The sequence below is a fragment of the Lepisosteus oculatus genome, chromosome 29, assembly GCF_040954835.1.
Source record: "Lepisosteus oculatus isolate fLepOcu1 chromosome 29, fLepOcu1.hap2, whole genome shotgun sequence".
NCBI lineage: Eukaryota > Metazoa > Chordata > Actinopteri > Semionotiformes > Lepisosteidae > Lepisosteus > Lepisosteus oculatus.
In genome coordinates, this window is record NC_090724.1 from 6,300,394 (window position 1) to 6,320,059 (window position 19,666).

The window sequence follows — 19,666 nt, forward strand, 5'->3', positions numbered from 1 at the left end:
TTTCCCACTAGTGACAGCTGAAAGGTTAAAGAAGCAGAGACAGAATGAAACCCACACAGCCTTCAGTCCCTTAACGTCCTGAAGCCGAACAAAACCAAACCTCTTTATTGCAGAGATGGGACACACAAAATAAGAACACGCAGGGAACAGCCTTTTATTTGTAACTTTATTGTACTCGATCCTCAACTGAGGTATTAAAAACTCACTTGGCTCCCTCAGTCCACTGACACTTATAGCAGTATCAGTCAAAGTCAGATTCTACACAAGCTTGAGGCCTGTAGGCATCCTTTTACATGGGCACTCAACTCAACATACCACACACATGAGATTTGCTTCTGTAGTGTACTGCTACTTACTTGCAGTAACCATGACTGCTGTATAAGCCCCTGCTATAACCTGTGTTGAGACACAACCCACAGGTCAACTCAACAGCAAATTGCCTACACGGACGGTACCATATCACAGAGTCAGTTCTGTAATTATGGGGAACAGCATACTGTCCACCATCCAGCCTTCAGGCGAGGAAAAGGAAATGCTTCTGCTCGCAGTTTTGAAGTGACTATTTTCTGCAATAATGCCAGTTCCCCCCAAAAAAGGGACAGTAACTCTGCAGAATGTTGTCTGGAGTCAAACTATCTCAAAAGACATTTTTTAAAATGAGAAATATCCTTCCCTTGCATCCAGTGCATGGGATTTTTCAAGATGCACTGCTCAAAATGAAGAGATAAATATAGGGAGATATATATATATAAATATTGTTGAGCAGTATGAGTAACTCATTACATCCCTGAAAAGTTGTCCAGCAAAATTACATCAATATGCATGAAGAACATTCAGAATTCTAAGTTATTTCAGGTATACCCAATTATGTAGCATTTTAAAAACAGGCTGACAGAATTTTGTGTAGAATCTTTAGCAATGCAACATTTCTAACATTCCCATGTCTGATTTCTCCACAGCCCAAAACCCCACGTCCTACTGTGTTCCACTGTCACGGGACAGAGAATTCCAAATGTTAATGACGGCACAACAGTCCGAAGGTTACAAACACCCAGAAATCTAATCCAAGAACACATTCTAGTGACGTTTTAACATTATGTACATTTTCAACCTCAGACCATTACTTAGGTGCAAGAATAGGTCTGGATTTGAGTCTGATATAAAGGAGAATTCTATGTAACCATAACATGTACTGGATTCTCACATGAAAGTCCATTGAGCTTCAGTCTGAAAACAGTGTGAAGGGCACATGGTGTGTATAAAACTAAGAGAAATACAGCAAAGTCTTGTTCAGCACCACTTTGATAAAATGAGACTTCATTTAGATTCCCCCATCTAATTTCTCCTTTAAATTCTTTTTCTCTAAGACATTTTAACGGCAAATGCCTATATCAGGAATCGGAGGAAATTCACTAAGTCAATTACTATAAAAAGACCCTGCCTCACCATTAACCTTATAAACCAAACACACAGATAACAGTTTTTTAGATCTTTTTTTTTCCCCAGGAAAAAATGCACTAGTCAAATTCTGAACCAGATTTTAAATTTCACCCATTCATCCTCAATCTGGGATTTAGGGTGAGAAAGTTCTTACTTTTTTAGGATTATAAAATTGGGGTAAATCAAGCACAAAACTGGGCATTTGAATGCTAGTTCCACCATGCTTACAAAAAGAGTTGTCAGGTTGATTTTCAGCAATACTGTTTGCACCCACATTCTTAAGCATTGAAACTTGAGCACATATGCCCTTGATGCTAGGAGTCGCAAATCCTTTTGCTTTAGAGCCAGTGTGTCTGCAGGTTTGTACTCTTAAGGGCTTAACTGTACCAATTTAACACCTTCTCTCAGGTCTTTAGGTGCAACGGCACTAAAGAGTGTTAGGAAAGCCTGCAGACACACCTCCACAACCAGGATTAGAGACCTCCACCCCAGCATAAGATGTGATCAAGACAAGCAAAAAAAACCCACCTTACTTTAATCACATCTGGTTAAAGGTGTTATCGTTGAACTTTGGTTCTCTCATGATCTACTTTTTGTTTAATAGCACCACATAGTGTTTGGATATTGCAACTGTGCCATTTTACATACTCGGGTTTAAAAAAAAAACAGCCTAAAGCCTCAATTGACTGATCCACAGCTGCCTCTTGCACTGACTGGCTCTGTACTTGAGCCGACCGACTGCACGGCGCGGATGCAAAGCAGCCCCCTGGTTTCGCAGGCAGGTCTGCCAGGATTATTGCTTGACAACAGGTACTAGTAGGATCCATGTCGAAATGGGAAAATGGGAAAGGGTGGGGATGCCGATGTCACTTCCCAGCCAAAGCACCACATGAGCACTGCAGTGTGGTCTCCTCTGTGCTTTTTGGGGGCGTGTTTCGGTTAGGGGTGATGCCTCATCTACTTGCCTTCCAGCACCCACAATTTAGAGCTTAGCGATTCTGAATGTCACTTGAGTGTTGTGGCCGAGTTCCCTCCTTCCTTGCTGCCAAGTACGTAGTGTTCACGTTTGCACTCCGCTGTAGTGCTCCCTACCAGACTAGGCCTTTTGCCAAATCACATCCCAGTCTTATACAAAAAAAAACAACCAAAGAAATAATATTTAAAAAAAATGATATCCTAAGACAGTGTCCTCTATTCAGACTGGCTAGCCTCCTCTTTGGAGAGGGTCTTCGCCTGGGGAGGAGGATCTTCGATTTGATTGGTGGCCTCGGCGCCCGGGAACTCAGGATTGGTCAGGGGCTCCTCAGTGGGTGGTTCTGGGGACTGGGTGCAGCTGATGGGCGCCATGACAAGAGGAGGCTGGGGGACATCTTTCTGCAAAAAGCACATGGGGGGGAGAGAAAAAGGAAATGAAGCAGAAGCACGAGAAGGCAACTTGACTCCATTTCTCGACGAGCAACAATAAAACACATACACATGTACACACAGCAGACTCTCATATATGTGTCTAACACAGACATGGAAAAGTGGCCTACGATTTGAAAAGAATCTCTCTAAGGATGGGACAAACATCAGCAACAAAAAGAATATAACATCCCAACACCCCAAGATGCACACATTCTAATTTGGAAATATCTTGCACTTTTACTAAGATGACCAAAAGAGGAAACCAACATCCCTTTTGCTGACCTGTACTAGCTAAACGTACACAGAAAGGATAATTCCCATGTGCATTGTTCCTTAGATATGCAAAGGATGCACCATTCTCTTAGAATGTACCTGGAATAGCAGAAGGTAAGACAGAAAGACAATATGTTACAATTAGGTTCATTTAATTTGACTCCTTGGGATGTAATTGAGGTTTAACCTCAATATCTCTTCCCTAGTGTGTACAAACATGGTACATCAGCACAGAACAAGGTACAGCATTTCCCCTAAGACCTAAAATGCCCTTTGACTGCCACAGAAAACATACAGAGAGAAAAGCAAAGGTGACCAAGATTGCAAAGGTTTTCATGTCTCTGTGTGTGATTGGTTTACTCAACTTTAATTTTAGTTACTGGCAATAACATTAGCAATTTCCGCAGGCACTCATATCAAACTGGTATTCACCACAAAGCCACTGCCTGTCCAGAACATGTGCAACTCCCTGCGCCACAGCGCCACTGCCAGGCTAGTGAGGAGAGTGCAAGGCACCAGGTATAACAGGGCAGGCTGTCCCATCTGCATCAAAGCCAAGGCAACAAACGTGATGAGCAGGCCGACTCCATAGGCTGTAAAGAAAAAGGAGCAGACCTGTCAAGGCAGGGGACTCCCAGCATAGAGGATCAGCTGTTTTAAAAAAACACAGTTAGTTATAAAGAGCTTTGAACATGCAAAACAATAATCAATAAAGACCCGGAGGGTGTGTATTGTAAATGCTGCACGGGCTTGCTAACAGACCGGTTTCAGCTCAGAACAGTAGAAAAGAATAAATAAGTTTTAATGTCTGTTCAAATATACAACATTTCTGGTTCTGCTAGTTCTTAGAAAGGAGGTGACGAATTGTTTCTATGTGCAAGCTTACCTATAGTGCAAGCCACAAAATAGATCCTGGAGGACTGCATCTGGATGTCAAACCTGTGGCAATAGGCCACCAGCAGTCCTTTAGGAGAAACACAGCACATGCAGGGTGAGTACAGCAGGTCTCCTCCGTTTACCCTCTTGAAACAATTAAACTATAAGACACAACACTCTTCAGAACCAAAGGAAATATTACAGTAGATCAAATTTTCCAAATCCGGGGCCCAGAGACCCAACACACCTACTGGTTTTTGTGCCACCTGAATGCTCAATTAAATAACTGAACCCTTAATAGATTTAATAAAAAGCGTATTCTGAACTCCTTAATTGGGTTCAGGTCTTTAGTATGCAGGAGGGTGCCTTTTAAATACTTTGTTTCACAACTTGGGGGGGTGTGGTGGCTCTGTGGCTCAGGATCTGCGCCTGTGGCTGGAAGGTTGCTGGTTCATATCCCGCGGCCGTGCAGAGGAATCCTACTCTGTTGGGACCCTGAGCAAGGCCCTGAACCCCAGCTGCTCCAGGGGCTCCGTATAAATGGCTGACCCTGCGCTCTGACCCCCAGCTTCTCTCCCTGTCTGTGTGTCTCATGGAGAGCAAGCTGGGGTGTGCGAAAAGACAAATTCCTAATACAAGAAATTGTATATGGCCAATAAAGTGATCTCTCTTATAACTTATGACATTTGACCTCTAAGCAGAAAAAAAAAAACCTGCAAAGGTTCTAACCAAGCAATTTGTTTGTTTCAGTTAAGGGTTCACCCATCTGATACCCAGGTGTGTGGGTCCCCAGAACCTACGCTGGCACTCCCCGGCTTGGTCTTGATCTTACCGGGCACCAGGATGTCCCCGAACCCCAAGAGGGAGAAAGGACGGTCACAAAGAGCCAGGGGCGAGGAGTTCAGCCGAGGAACCTTCAGAACCATAGGCAGCTGTGGAGCAACGTGGCACAGGACAATAAGAACCAGGTATTGTGACACACGTCGCACCAGGAGTGCTTTGGGTCTTAGGAGAGCACCAGTATCACCACTAGGAGGACAATCCAAGTTCATAACATTTGCACTGCAATATGAAAAATCGTGCACAGCATGTGTACAAGGTAGGCATGAGCTTAAGTACAGGCAACCCCTGATTTATCCACAGATTTCTGAATTTTCGCTACAACGGAGCATGCAAATTGTTACCCTCAAACCTATCTCGTCTACAACAAGCAAAATTCCTTCCCTGTTGAGCATCCTGCTGCAGGCACTTCCAAACACGGCACAGTTCCCAAGCTCCGACATCGTCCTCTCCACTCGTATTACACATTTTGCAACAGCCAAATGGGCAAATTTCTATTGTACACGTCTTTTGAAATATGAACATGTTTTTGCTACAACATGCACAATTAATGTCACAATTTCATCCTATTGTAGGTGGAGGAATATACTGCAGTATGTAGTGTTGGACTAAAGAACGCTATACACTCTTTAATTTAGTTTTACTTGTATTTATTGAATTTTAATTGTGAGATTAATAATGAAGGTTTTATTTTAAAAAAAGGTTATATCTATAGCTTACTGGGTTTTGTTTGCCAAGCACCATAACTACTTTACAGCATCAACATAATTTAACATATGGAAATAGGTCTGTTAGTTTAACTAGACTTTAATGGTGAGCAACTAACATAAAGAGTAATACTGCTGTCATTGTCCTGCATTTGTACTACACAAAAGAAACATCTGAAAACTGTGAGAGTTTTTTGGAATTCGAGAACCAACTGGATGGATACACATATCATCTTATGAGAGTTAATTCTTTATTTACTCATTTTCGCCTTGCAACAGTTTTCATGAAATGAATTACGTTCATAAACCGACGTATATTTATATTCGGGTCATGGCTCGTAAAATGTCTGGAATGTAATTTGTAAAAAAGAATGTTATTTCTGTTAAAAAATAAAACTGTTTAAATTAAATGTATGTAACATTATCAAGTTGGCTTCTAGGTAAAGACATCTTCCAGCTCTGTCATAGCTGCTTGTGGGAGTATCGGGCACCTACTGTAGGGTGTGTCCTATGATTGTCTGCCTTGTGTGACTGTGTTGCTCTCTTGTGCTCCATCTTGGTGACGATTCACTAGGTACTGTCAATCATCAGGTGCAGTATTGGGTTTTTTTAAACTTGTCGAACTGCAGCCAAAAAAAACAGTTTTACAAGACTGGGCAGAGACTTGAGATGACCTTAAAATCGCATGAAGTTGCATTTAACTACAACAGCTGTTCTAATGCAATGCAGGAGAACTACCGGGACACAAGGGTAAGATGCTTTTTTTCTTCTGCAAAACGTATCAGCCCCCTTTTCCACGTGTTTTTGTATTCAACGGATTTCGTTTTCAAGATGAAGAGAACTGTCCAAGAAACTCAAACTAATTCATTAAAGACATGACATCATCTGACGTTTTTAGCAGATGACCAGATCCTTTTTTGTTTTTTCAGATGGCAGATGCGGCCAGCCTATGGCTAGGTCTTGAAGAATAAACGGGTTGTTTTTTTATTTCTGTATATACCTTCCTCGATCGTCTCACCTTCTCATGGGTAGATGAATCTGAAGGACCAGCAGCTACTTCCACCATGATACTCTCACCACTCTGTGGGTAAAAGGGGAAATCAAGTTTTGGAAAGAAACAGATCGCATCCATCCGTCAAAACCACTGAGTCGAGTCTTCAGAAGCTGCCTTAATTGTGTATATCTTCAACTTATGTCTAATAATTATTTTTCCATTAATCCATTCCCATTCTCTTAATCCATTCCAGGCTCACACTGCCCAAGTACTGACTGATCCAATACTGGCATTGGCCGTTAAATGAAAGGAAGAGGTAAACCGCACGTACCTTTGTGAAGAATGGGGTTATAAATACAAAGAAAACATCGTAGACAAACAGCACGGTCAACAGCAAAGTGCAGGCCTGCAGACAAAGAACGAGAACGTTTCAGATGAGGGACCTCATTTCCAATTTAAAGTGATGTGTGCAAGACAACGACAGGTGTGCACTGAAAGCCGCTCTGAAGATGTGTAGATTTCCGTGTGCTGAATATTCAAAGGGGGGTAATGACGGGCAGTATTTTCTGACTGCAGGGCACGTCTGGCTTGTGTTTGCAATGATAAAAACTAGGTGTAATGGTCAGAGATCCTTCTTATACAAGGCTGGCCTGCAGCACAGGTGATGGAGGCCTTTCCCTTGCCTATGGGGGAAGGTTGCATTTTCATTTGAGAGAGGAAAAAGAAAGATCCAAAGTACAATAATATTATTACTTCCGTTTTAAATAAAATATTTTAAGATTATATTATATTCTAAAGTAGCATTCCTATGTTTTCAATGTTTGACTCATCCTTATTATGCTTACAAATGCCTGGTAACTTTAGCTGCTTTCTCACATGACTTGTGTTTAGATGTGTGAATTACTTAAGCAGTGGAAATCATATTATCATTAGCAAGGTCTACATGACATGTGGCCTTTGACAGATGTGGTTTCTAAATGTGTCCGAGTCCACATAAGGGACACATAATACACGGATGGTTATTACATGTGTCAAGTGATCCACTGCTGACACACACCCTCAATTGCTAGATTTGTGAATGAGGTGCTCTTAGGCTATTCCCACTGCAATATCAGTCTCTATTTCCTCTGTGTACCGATTCTTTAGATAACCCACGAACATGACGTGCAAACAAAAATCTGCACAAACAAAATCTCATGGGCGGATTGTGACTAAAACAAAACCGTACCACTATACACAGCAGACTCTCAACAACATGCAACGCACCTTGAAAGTAGGCAACCTGATAGTTTTGAGCATGTAAAGGCAGAATGCAATCCCCAGAGTGTCTTGCAGCACCCAGGCCCACCTGTGAACGGTAACAGAACACATTTGTCTCATCTACTGTATATATGCACACGTTATCACTTCGTCTCAGGACTGCATCTTTCTCATCAGCAGATACCAATACCAGTTAGGCCCCAATTCAGGGGTCTCACAGTCCTTCCTGCAAGATCTAGTGGTTTCTGTTTTAGCCAAGCTCTCCAACATCGTTGATCTAATTATGTGATTACTCTCTTCATTCGGGTACTCCTAAATAGGCACCGATGTGTTTTACAGGTAACTGGGTCTAAAGGGAAGCACTGATGTCTGGATCGCTCTGCTGCTGCCTCGGTGTGGTTCCACCCTTTGTGCCGACAGCTCTCCCAGGCGGGGCCCGGACTCACTGGTCCTCGTTCCTGAAGACTCCCCAGATCACGCTGACTGCCACGCAGAACATGCACAGCAGGAGCATCCGCAGCTGGGGGCGCTTGTGGCAGTACGGTAGGTTATTTTCAGGGATTCTGCAAACGGACAGAACAGATACTGCACAAAAACTCAACAACAGGAGAAGCGCAAAAGGGAGTGCAAAATAAAACCCCCCAGAAAAGACGATGCTTCTTCTCCCAGGGACGCTAACCTGCATTTCCCGAAGGGGATTCTCCGCACGAAGGGGGATAGGCAGCTGTAGAGCCCTATGGAGGCTGCCAGGCAGAATATTCCGATTATCATGTACACTGGGGAGAGAAGGGGGGAGAGGATACCGTGAAGCTGTATCAGGGTTTCTTTATTAGCCCTGTACAATTTCTTGCATGAGGAATTCGTGTTTTCGCATACCCCAGCTTTTTCTCCATGGAGACACAGACACACAGATAGGGAGAGAAGCTTGGGGTCAGAGCGCAGAGTCTGCCATTGTACGGCGCCCCTGGAGCAGTTAGCTCAATGGAGTAGGATTCCTCTGCCGGCCGCGGGATTTGAACCGGCAACCTTCCAGTCACAGGCGCAGATCCTTAGCCACAGAGCCACCGCTCCGCCCCGGATCCCCATAGGGATCCTGTACTTTTTATCCGTCAAGCAACGGCCGGACAGGGCTCAAGGATTAAATACCAGACTTCCCAGAGCAACATGGGCTGCAGCATGGGCATCCTTGTGTTCTGAACTCACACAGTTCTGACCACTAAAAAGTTGTCTATTTAGACAGCCTACGCTAAACATGCAGCAACATTTTCATAGGTTACGTGTGTTCTGCCAGTTATATGTCCTGGGTTCTGCCTGAACCCGTCTCACTCCTCAGTCCAGATTCAGATCCAGATCCTATTGTCTCCTTGTTGCTCCATGACCACGGCCTAGCATCCTTAGAAATCTGCCTATCTATGAATTGGCTTCATTAACTCTGCTCTCCTCCCCACTGAGAGCTGGTGTGTGGTGAGCGTTCTGGTGCACTATGGTTGCCGTCATATCATCCAGGTGGGGCTTCGCACTGGTGGTGGTGGAGGGGATCCCCATTACATGTAAAGCGCTTTGAGTGGAGTGTCCAGAAAAGCACTATATAAGTGTAAGCAATTATTATTTATTATTATTATTATTATTATTACCTGACATGCCTGTCTGCACAGCTTCCCTGTTCTGTTCTGCCTTCTGTCTGCTGGCAGCTCATCCCCCTGGTCTGAGAGGGCTCCTCAACCTATCTTACTGCCACAGTGTTCTGTTCTACTCCAATTCCTTCAGTAGAAAGGCCCTTATCTTTTGAACCGACTCCCTGGCCGCTGTTACCCTGCCATCTTTATCTGTACTTCACAGCAGAGTTATTCCCTCCCAGCCTGACGACGGTGTTGTTCATGATGCCCCAGTGTTTCGGCTCAGATCATCAGCTGCCAGTCTAACACAATTCATCCAGATGGACGGCTTCTGAAAACAGTCCTCTATGATGAATGCTTAGAAAGCTGCAAGGCGCGCGAGCCAGTGCACACATCTTGATCCCTCCGGCTCACAGCGCTGAGTGAATCTAATTTGCTTCCCACCCCCTGCTAACTTGCAAGAGCAACGCAGATAATAGCGCCTCCACCTGGCCATTACCTAGGTGATCATAGAAGTAATACAGCATGACCAGCATGGAGCAGCACATGCCCACAAACACGCAGATCATGATAGGAGTCACGTCCACGGTCTCCTCGTCCTGCTTCTCTGCACTGTCATCCCTCTTGTGCTTCATGTATCGCCTGCAGGAAACACACACGGGTTCGATCTCAGCGGCCGATTTGAAACACAATGCAGCCGGCAACATCAGCAGTCACCAGACTTGGGTCACCACTGCAGAGCATCTCTGCGCACGTCACTTTGCATTTTCAACCCTAGATTAATGTTATGCAATCCTGCAGACATCAGGACTGGCCACTACGTATATAAATGATCATAATAAAGTATCTTCTACTAACCCTTTAAACGCAGCTAATGTAAACAAGATTTTGTTTGGGGACCAAACAAAAGCTAAATTAAAGCCCACATACTAAGCAAACAGCCAGAAAATGGCTGAAACTCATCATCTTAATTAGTATATTCTTTTTTACCTGGCAGATGACTTAATGTTTTAAGTAAATTCAAAATGTCCTTATATCTAGTCAGTGGTATGAAATTTGATTTTACAGTGAATGTTAAGAACATACAGTATATTTAAAAGGATAAAAAATAGGTACACCAAACAATCACTGTACAGGTTGAAGTTTTTAGTTGACAACGGAGAAAGTGACACTGCAATTGTGTTAAATCCCTAATAAGCCAGTGAACCTTTTACTCTTCAAGACAGCAAACCCGATACTGAAACACTGAGGTGCGCATGACTTACTTCTTGATGTCCCGGCTCCCAGCCCAGTAGCCTCCAATAGCCACGGTGCCCACAGCCATCAGGAAAATGATCACCATGTTGTAATCAAGGACCGGCTCATTTGGTGCATACAGGGCGACTTCTCCGCCCTTCCCGAAGGTCTACAGCAAGAAACATCTCCATTAACGTTCACAGCATTCCATCCATCCATTCATTTTCTAGTTGCTTTATCTGCTTCAGGGTTGCAGGGGAGCTGGAGCCTATCCCAGCAAGCAGCAGGGACAAGGCAGGGTACACCCTGGACAGGACACCATTCCATCACAAGGCAGGGCACACCCTGGACAGGACACCATTCCATCACAAGGCAGGGCACACCCTGGACAGGACACCATTCCATCACAAGGCAGGGCACACCCTGGACAGGACACCATTCCATCACAAATCAGGCACAGGCACACACTTACACCAGGGCCAAATTTTCCCAGAAGCTAATTAATTAAGTATGCCTTTAGACCATGGGAGCAAACCAGAGCACCTAGAGGAAACCCACACAAACACATAGAGAACATACAAACTCCACACAGACAGCACCCCAGGTCTGGGATTAAACCCAGGGCCACAGCAATGCTAATCAATGTGCCACCCCAACTGCAGAATTCCTTCATGGAAATCATAATCTCCCAGGAGGATACACACTGTACTTCTAAGCAGTACAAACATCATTAACATACACAAAGGAGCTGGGACCAAATTGAAATGCATTGATTCAATTTTTGAATGATTTTGAATGATTTTTTTCAATGATTCTGTCTTTTAGCATCAGGGAAATGGATCATATACAACAGTGTTTAAATACCTCCTGATTTTTTTCTATGTTAACTTAAATCAGTTAGAATATCTAAAAATATCTTGAGTGAATTATATACTTCACACATTTATTCTATTTATAGACCATTCAACTGCACTGTCCTTTGAAGTAAATTTCAATGGCAAATGACATCTCTCATGTTACACAGTAAACTGCAATCAGACATACCAGCTAGATTACAGCACAGCTAATAAGGCATGCCGTGAGGCACGGACACAGAAGGCGCATTTAGCTTGGATCAGACTGCTGTTTCTTACGCATTCTCCAAAAGCATTACTTACCTTGCTGATGTCCAGCATGTCTGTGAAGCTGAGGAGGGCCACAGGGATGTCAATCTCTTCATACTGGGTCCTGTTTCCTGCAGGGGGGGTCTGCAGAATATACACACAGGTGTCAGGGATGCAACATGAAATACCTGAACTCAGTAACTACATCTGAGAAGGGACAGACGCTCTAGTTCATTCTGCAAGGAGTCAAAGTGAATACTGTATTTTCCATTCGAGCCAGAATGAAGACATGCTTAAAAGAGACAGCTGAATACAGTATTCAGGATTCAGAAAGGCTGTGACAAAAAATTAACAGGAGAAAAATAGGATATGTGCAAATTCATAATATCAGCTTATGTCAGCCTAGTCTGAGGGTCTTTCCAAGTTACTCTTTTCAGAAGAAAAGAGCACGAATGACCACACTGACAGTCATAAGTAAGATCTGCTGGTACATAACAACTGCCACGTTCAGTTCAGTGCAGTTTATTTGTCATATGCACAAGTGCAATGCAGTGGTTATGTGCATGTCTGCTAAAAACAAAGACATTAAAGGAATCACCAAAAAATAAACACAGAACAGAAGTAGCAACAACACGTTAAATAACATACAACTTTAAAAAAAACCATCAGTGAGAGTCAGTGGTGGGGGTAGAGTTCAGTAATCTGAAAGCTTGTGGGAAAAAATTCTCTGAATCTGGAAGTTTCTGCTTTTATGCTCCTATAATGCTGACCAGAGTGAAGGGGAGAGAAAAATGAGAAACCAGGATGACTGGTATCCTTACGATACGTCCAGCCTTCCTGAGACAGCGAGTTGTAAAGATGTCCACAATAGAGGGGAGCTGTACTCCAGTGATGGACTGGGCTGACCTGACCACTCCCTGTAACGCCTTCCGGTCAGACAACGAGCTGCTGCCAAACGTGAGCACACTCTCAATAGCAATCCTGTAAAACGTGGTAAGGACAGTTCCAGGTCTGTGCAGCACTTCCGTGGTGGATGAAATGGGTCCCCTCATATATGAAAAATGCTTTTAGACTTGAGGTGCTATATAAATGCAAATGAATTATTTACCAGCTAATAAGAGTGTGCTTTGATTTCCTTCCAAAGTCCAAAAGAACTACTAGTAGATCCTCAGAAAATTAGCCCTGGTGTGAGTGTGTGTGTCTGTTTGTGCCCTGTGATGGACTGGAATCTTGTCTGGGGTGTATCCTGCTTTGTGCCAACTGTTTGTCAGGATAGGCTCCAGCTCCCCTGTGACCCTGTATTGGACAAAGCGGTTGGAAAACGGGTGGATGGACAGGAAGAGAGGGATAATCAGTGCCCAGCTGGCCACTCACCAGCCTGTCTTTGCTGACGATGAGCAGCCCCTTGGCCCCGTTGATCTGAGCCAGCCTGACCTTCTCATAGAAAGTGCAGTTCCCCCTAAGCACCATGGGAATGCGGTTGGGGAACCCACCTGCGGGCACCTCTGACGGGGAGCACAGCACAGAAGCAGTCAGGTCATGGATCTGGAGCCGGGACTGAAGAGTTTGAGAGCGACAGAAGAAAGTGGGAAAGAAGACTCCTTTATATTTGCCCAGAAGACCAACTTCAAGAGACACACAACAGCAAGGATTTTTTTCTTTTGAAAATGCTTGTCTTACGCTCACACATGAGGTGATCCTTTACGGAGCTCAGTAAAGTCTTGCACTCAGCTGGATGGGTGTGGCCCCACTGAAAAAACACTTTTTGTTCTCTTAGCATTCTGCCCTGGAAGCTGGAATTGTAGCACTTGTTTAAACAGGGCAAAACAAACAGTTCAGAGACACCTGGGCCCAGCAGTGCTATTAAACTAGAGTTCCTGTTTTTTTAGGCTGTAGACACAGTCCCTGCACTGGGGCAGGGCAGTGTGAGCCGCCGAGACAGGTAGCGTCCACAGACATGCTCTCACGCTCACACGACAGATGGGATCCTCATGTTACTGGGAGAGCAGTCTCTACCCCAAAGCCTTCAGGGATACTGCTGCTGCACAGTCTGGTACCTTTTCACCAGGCAAAAGCAGCCCCTGACAGGGTCTGAACCTGAGACACGGCTCTTGTGCCATTTTACCTTTTCATTAAAATTAATAATTCCCAAAAAAAAGGATTTGGCTGGGACTCGTTAGCATCACTGCAGTCTGGCCGGGGCTAGAAATTGCACAGAATCCATGAGAGACAGAACTCCCTTGCTAGCAGGGCTGTGCACCTTTCTCAGGTCAGTCAGCTCGGACTCCATCAGAGCACTGATCGGCATTTCACAAGGGTGAGTTCGAACCACTGCCTGCTTGCACACCCTGCACGCAGTTCAAAGGTGCCTGTGTAATTCCACCCATGTTGCCCAAAGACAAAGAAACTATAAAGCTTCCCAGAGGCGGGGGTCATTTATTTGCAGCAAAGTGTCTGCCTACCTATTAGTTGTAAGACGATATGTGTTTACCAGCATTGAACCACTTGAAACAATCACAGGCATGCAAACGAGCTTAACACTGAAGGAAGTGTGTGCCATTCTGTCCGAGTGGAGCTTGCACATTCCCCGACGTTTGTTGTGGTTTGTTTCCATGCAGAGGCGGTCTGACTGGGCTGATTCAACACGTGTGGCCCTGGGGGTCAACCCCTGGTGCCCGTGAGGAAAACCTCACCTCTGCGCCCCGCCCCTTCGAGGAGCAGCTGCAATACGGTCTGCACGGAGAGCAGGGTCGCGACAGGGGGGCCGCAGGCTGGGCGGCTGCAGAATTCCTGGACTCTACTCACCGCCTTGTTGAGATCCTGAGGTAGGTGTGCCCACTGGGAGTTGAACAGGATGCAGTAGTCCTTCCCTTTACTCTTCCCTCTCTCACTGACGTGCGCCATGCCATACTCCCCCAGCACCTGTGGCAACAACACTCGTAATCAGGTGCGTTTCCCAATGCATATTTGAATACTTCTGGGCCTTTTACTTGACTCTCCCCTCCCTAGGTGCCATGGCAGTAACTGTTCAGAAGGCACCAAGAGAACTAAGCACAGCAGCCCCGTTTTAGGAAGGTAGAGTGATGCAGTGGTTATTATTGCTGGGGTTCAATGCCAGATCTCGGGTGCCGTCTGTGTGGAGTTTGCATGCTCTTCCCACGTTTGCGTGGGTTTCCTCCAGGTGCTCCAGTTTCTTCTTACAGTCCACTGACATGGTGGGTTAACTGTCTTCTGGGAAATCTGGCCCCGTTGTGAGTGTGTGTGAGTGTGTGTGTGTGTCTGTCTGCCCTGTCATAGACTAGCATCCTGTGCAGGGTGTATCCTGCCTGGTGCCTGTTGCTTGCTGGGATAGGTTCCAGCTCCCCAGCGTCCCTGTACTGGATAAAGCAGTTAGAAAATTGATGGGTCTCAGTCATCCTGGGGCTGTGGGTGACTGCGGGGATCCCTACTGAAACAGTGTGGATAGATGCCTTTTCCCATTACCTACATGGAAAAGAGTATTCATGTTAAGCAACAACAAAACACTCACACTACTGCTCACAGTTATTACCCCGTATGACAAGTGAGTGGACGCCATTCGGTTCATCTGAATTTGGTTGTTAATGGCTAACTTATTCAAAGACCCTCTCCCAGGTGTTGCTAATTCAGGGTACCTCTTCAGCAACAAGGGTGCCAGCTTGCCTCCCCACAAGCCTTTGTGTAAAGAGGAGTCCCCCTGGTCACAGTTTTAAATGCACTGTCCTGTAGTTTCTCTTTGTATCCTCTTCTGAAGAAGGACGTTACTTTGACTCTGTCAGTGATTTTGAGGATTTTGTCTATTTTTTTTTGGTCTGTCCCACAGCTCTTCGGTAATGAGGATTACTGTTCTGGGTACTGTATCCTATTGAATCAGTGTTCTGGGCGATACTCTGGCGATGTTTAGTCTCAGACGACCAACTCATGTACTTAAAAAAAATAATTCGCCCAGCAATAAAGTCTCTAATACCAACGTCTCATGGGATAGCTGAAAAACTAAATAGTCCATCGTTTTAAATTTCCAGGTTTCGGCGCTTTGAATGAATTCACAGGTCAGTGCGCCTCCCATCGCGATTTCTTTATAAACATTAAAATGGTCACTTTTCTTGGTTCCTTTTCTAGGACAACGCTAATAGCATGTTCGCTACATATTGATGTTAATTTTGTTTTTTTTAACAGCCATTTTCAGTTCGGTTAACCACAAGGTTACAATCAAAATGCGGACGGTTTCTTTCTAACAAGGAAAAAAAAGGAGCCGGTAACCACTGGAATTGAACTGCAGACTGCATATTGGCCGCTGTTTTGTGAATTAAACGTTCTTGTAGGGGGTTTTAACATGTTTACCCTCGTCTTCATCTGGATCTAACGCGCAGTAAAGAAAAATCTTCTTTTTTTCCCCCGGAACAGTGCTCAGCTCAGGTCCAGCTGATCCACATCTATCAACAGCAGCAGAGGTAACTGTTGTAGATGTTAGTTTATAGGAGAAGGAACCCAAAAACGTATTACATCGAGGAATTCTAGGTTCTGTACAAAGGAAGTATATACATTGAGGAGCTGAATGTAAAAATAATAATTATAAGAAGTGAAGCATCGCTTTTTTACACTCGCTTATCCATCAGAAGACTCATTACATGGGCCCATTAATTATAATAGCTACCAACCAGAATATCGCCCCCTTAGGTCGGATTTCAGCTATTTACTTAAAATCGTTAACGCTCGAAAGCCCTGCTTAATGCAATATGTACTACAGCGAATAGGAGATATTCAGTATCTCACCTGTTTTACCAATATAGCTCCGAAAATCAGAGCACTCAGGTCCCTCATGATGTCTGGCTGTTATTATGGTTTATCCCCGTCATAAGCCCAGTCCACCATCAGCTGTTTTGGAAGCTCCCGCCCTCGCCATACCGCAGCGCGACTTCATTGGGTCATTTCTGTTATGCTTACTCTCGGTCCGCAACACTATTGGTCAATAGTTCCATCAATCAAAAAGAAGCTCCCGCATAAAAAACGTAATTTGCTACTATCCCTGTCAATCAAACGTACCACTTCCTCGGGACGAGTCCACAATTTACCGCAAGGACTCTATGGTAGTGAATTCCATGCCTTGTTTCAAAAACTGAAGCTTATTTAGTTAAAGGGATATTTCTTACGTTACTATTTTAGTGTTTACGTGTACAGGTGTACGTTTGTTAGGAAACATTATGTAAAGAATAGTTCCTGAAACATGGAGTTTCCCCCAATCAAAGAGGTCAAAGTTTAAAGGTCGAAGGGAGGAGCTCACCCAATTGAAAGATGGCGGTGAGTATCGGTGAATGGTTTTCGTGTATGATTTGTGTAATATATGGTTATTTGTTCGGTATAGTCTCTAATTTCCACTGAAACTGTAAATTATTAAATCTAGTTTTTGTTTGTCTCTTTTAATGGTGAGGGGTATAGAAAGTTAGGCATTTTAAACATTAGAATTCCATTGTGTAAAAGAACCATTTTAATTTTACCGGCTTCGTTTGACTGGTACTAACAAAATGTTTCTTTTCAAACGTTTTTTTAATGTAAAGTTATTGTAGACAACAGAAAAAACGATTTTATTCCTAGCTTTCCGAGTCTTAAGCCCTTGGATGTCCGACTGTTTAGCAAAGTTAACTGAAACGCTGGCGAGCTAGATCCCTGCGCCTGTACATATTTTTCTGGAGGTATACAGAGCATGTTTTCACCTGCAGGAAAACCTGTGTTTGGCGTTGCATGAGTTGAATTCGTTTATTAGTCAGAGAGCAGTAACCAGGCCTCCAAAATAATGATTTTATTTAGAGAAAAATTGTCCATATCGTAAATAAAGCACGGTGAATGTCTTGATTAGCCGTTATTACTTCGTGGGCCGCTGTTCCGGGAATAACGAAGAACGATACAGTTAAAAAGACTTGTACTGTTCCGTTTAAAATACACGATGAGCAGTGGTTGGTCCGAAATGTGTGTATTGTCTCCCCAAAGTAGCCCTGAACTGTCCCTTTTTAACCCCACCTGTTAAAAACGTTAATGGTTTCAGGATAAAGAGAAGAAGAAGAAGGAGAGCATATTTGATTTGTCAAAGTACATCGACAAGACCATCCGTGTGAAGTTCCAGGGTGGACGAGAAGGTATGTTATAGGAAACTGTGTGTTTGTGTGGGCCTTTCTTCTTCATGCAAGAGTTCCTCCCAAACTCTGCAGTGCTCTTCTAGGTAGTGAATGAGCAGGTGGACCTGCTGGTCGTCTCCTCTCGGCTCTCCTTTGTCGAGTGGATCGACTGCAGAACGACTCACGGAGCCTTTTGCTTTTCTCTCTGGCAGCCAGTGGCATCCTGAAAGGGTTCGATCCGCTCTTGAACCTGGTATTGGACGGCACTATAGAGTACATGAGAGGTAGGTGCCAGTGCCTGAAGGCATAGTTCTTAAATTAAGGTCCAAAACCCCCTGCAGCTCTTAGCTTTGGTCTTTACCAGTCACAGCCTCCTAATAAGCCCCATCTCTGAACTGGCTTCATCACTCTGTTCTCCTCCCCACTGAGAGCTGGTGTGTGGGGAGCGGACTGGCGCACTCTGGCTGCCATTGCATTATCCAGGTGGGGCTGCACACTGGGGGTGGTGGAGGGGATCCCGATTACCTGTAAAGTGCTTTGATTGGAGTGTCCAGAAAATCGCTATATAAGTGTAAGGGATTATTATTTTTGTTATTTTGTTATTTGTTGTTGTTATTCAAGTTTTGAGGCATATGGGTTTTGTACAGACCTACAGGCTGGCAGTCTCAGAGGCAGCAGAATGCTGTGCTATAAATCCCTACAGAGGGAGTTCCATCTGGTCAACTGCCTGGGTACGATGGCTTATGCCCAGGCAGACACTGTGCATGACTTGTGCTGGCGAGGCTCAGTCTGCCCTTACCCCTCCTTTGTTCCGTGTCGTCTGCAGACCCCGATGATCAGTACAAGCTGACGGAGGACACCAGGCAGCTGGGATTGGTGGTGTGCCGGGGAACATCTGTGGTCCTCATTTGCCCCCAAGACGGCATGGAGGCCATTCCCAATCCTTTCATCCAGCAGCAGGACGGCTAGAGGGGTACCCTGCTCCCCTTTCCTCTCCAATACCTGTGCACAAACCTTTCTGTACCCCCAAAGCGACATCATTGTTGTGGCCTCAGGAGAAGTAGTTAAAGCTTGCAAGTTTCCATGCAGTCTCTTAAACACCCTGCAGGTGGTGGTTACCCCCGGTCTTTTCCTGATCTCGTCTATCTCCCTCTGATAAAATGTCATCTCTCTGTACCAGGGATTCCCAATCCTAGTGCTGGTGTGTCCAGTGTCTTCTGACATTTCATCAATTTGGGCTTGCTGCTTCTTAATGGATCCCTTATCTAGGCTAGTTATTAGATGGATTATAGAGCATTTGTGCATAATTATGACACTGGAGATCTAATGCTAATTACATTTTCTTAACTTCTAATTGGAACATCTTGGCAACTTAAAATTAGCAAATGTAGTCCATTTAAGGGTTTAAGTAGAAAACCGGAGAAGAAACTATTGGAGACGGGTCACCAAGATTGAGATTTGGAAGCCCAGGTCTGAGCTTCTCTGAAACCTTGTGTTAAGGCTTTGTGCACTAGAAGACACGGTGAAGAGGGGAATGTGTGATCAGATGACAGAATCATGCTTTTCTGTGACTGCTGAATAATGTTTCAAATGTTGCTCTTCGGTGACTCCTATGGCAATCTTCAGTTTTCCTTTTTTTAATTTACAAATGAAATTGGAGCCTGCATGGCGATGGATGGAGATGGGGAAAGGAGGGTGTCGCAGATAAATGTAAATAAACCAACTAGTTTACATGCTTATTTTTATTTGGTTCATAAGTGCAGAGAGAAACGCCACTCTTCTGAAT

General features: G+C 44.4%; 2 protein-coding genes across 3 annotated transcripts; one reads left to right on the forward strand and one right to left on the reverse strand.

Moving 5' to 3' along the window:
- Positions 1-152: 152 nt before the first annotated feature.
- sppl2 (signal peptide peptidase-like 2) lies at positions 153-16,663 on the reverse strand. Of its 2 annotated transcripts, none has more exons than XM_015365694.2 (15): positions 16,544-16,662; positions 14,558-14,674; positions 13,127-13,309; positions 11,807-11,896; positions 10,679-10,818; positions 9,913-10,055; positions 8,477-8,573; positions 8,244-8,360; positions 7,804-7,885; positions 6,869-6,943; positions 6,562-6,624; positions 4,829-4,928; positions 4,007-4,084; positions 3,553-3,713; positions 153-2,814 (listed from the first exon to the last, which is right to left on the reverse strand). In XM_015365694.2, the coding sequence occupies exons 1-15, from the start codon at positions 16,589-16,591 to the stop codon at positions 2,632-2,634; spliced, it is 1,677 nt and encodes a 558-aa protein (XP_015221180.1). In that variant the 5' UTR covers positions 16,592-16,662; the 3' UTR covers positions 153-2,631. The 2 variants fall into 2 exon arrangements, with proteins under 2 accessions (XP_015221180.1, XP_015221181.1); XM_015365695.2 differs by having other exon boundaries at positions 2,725-2,814; positions 3,486-3,713; positions 16,544-16,663.
- Positions 16,664-16,909: 246 nt separating this feature from the next.
- On the forward strand, positions 16,910-19,532 carry lsm7 (LSM7 homolog, U6 small nuclear RNA and mRNA degradation associated). Its single transcript, XM_006640012.3, has 4 exons — positions 16,910-17,068; positions 17,811-17,901; positions 18,093-18,164; positions 18,707-19,532. The coding sequence occupies exons 1-4, from the start codon at positions 17,063-17,065 to the stop codon at positions 18,847-18,849; spliced, it is 312 nt and encodes a 103-aa protein (XP_006640075.1). The 5' UTR covers positions 16,910-17,062; the 3' UTR covers positions 18,850-19,532.
- Positions 19,533-19,666: the final 134 nt, after the last annotated feature.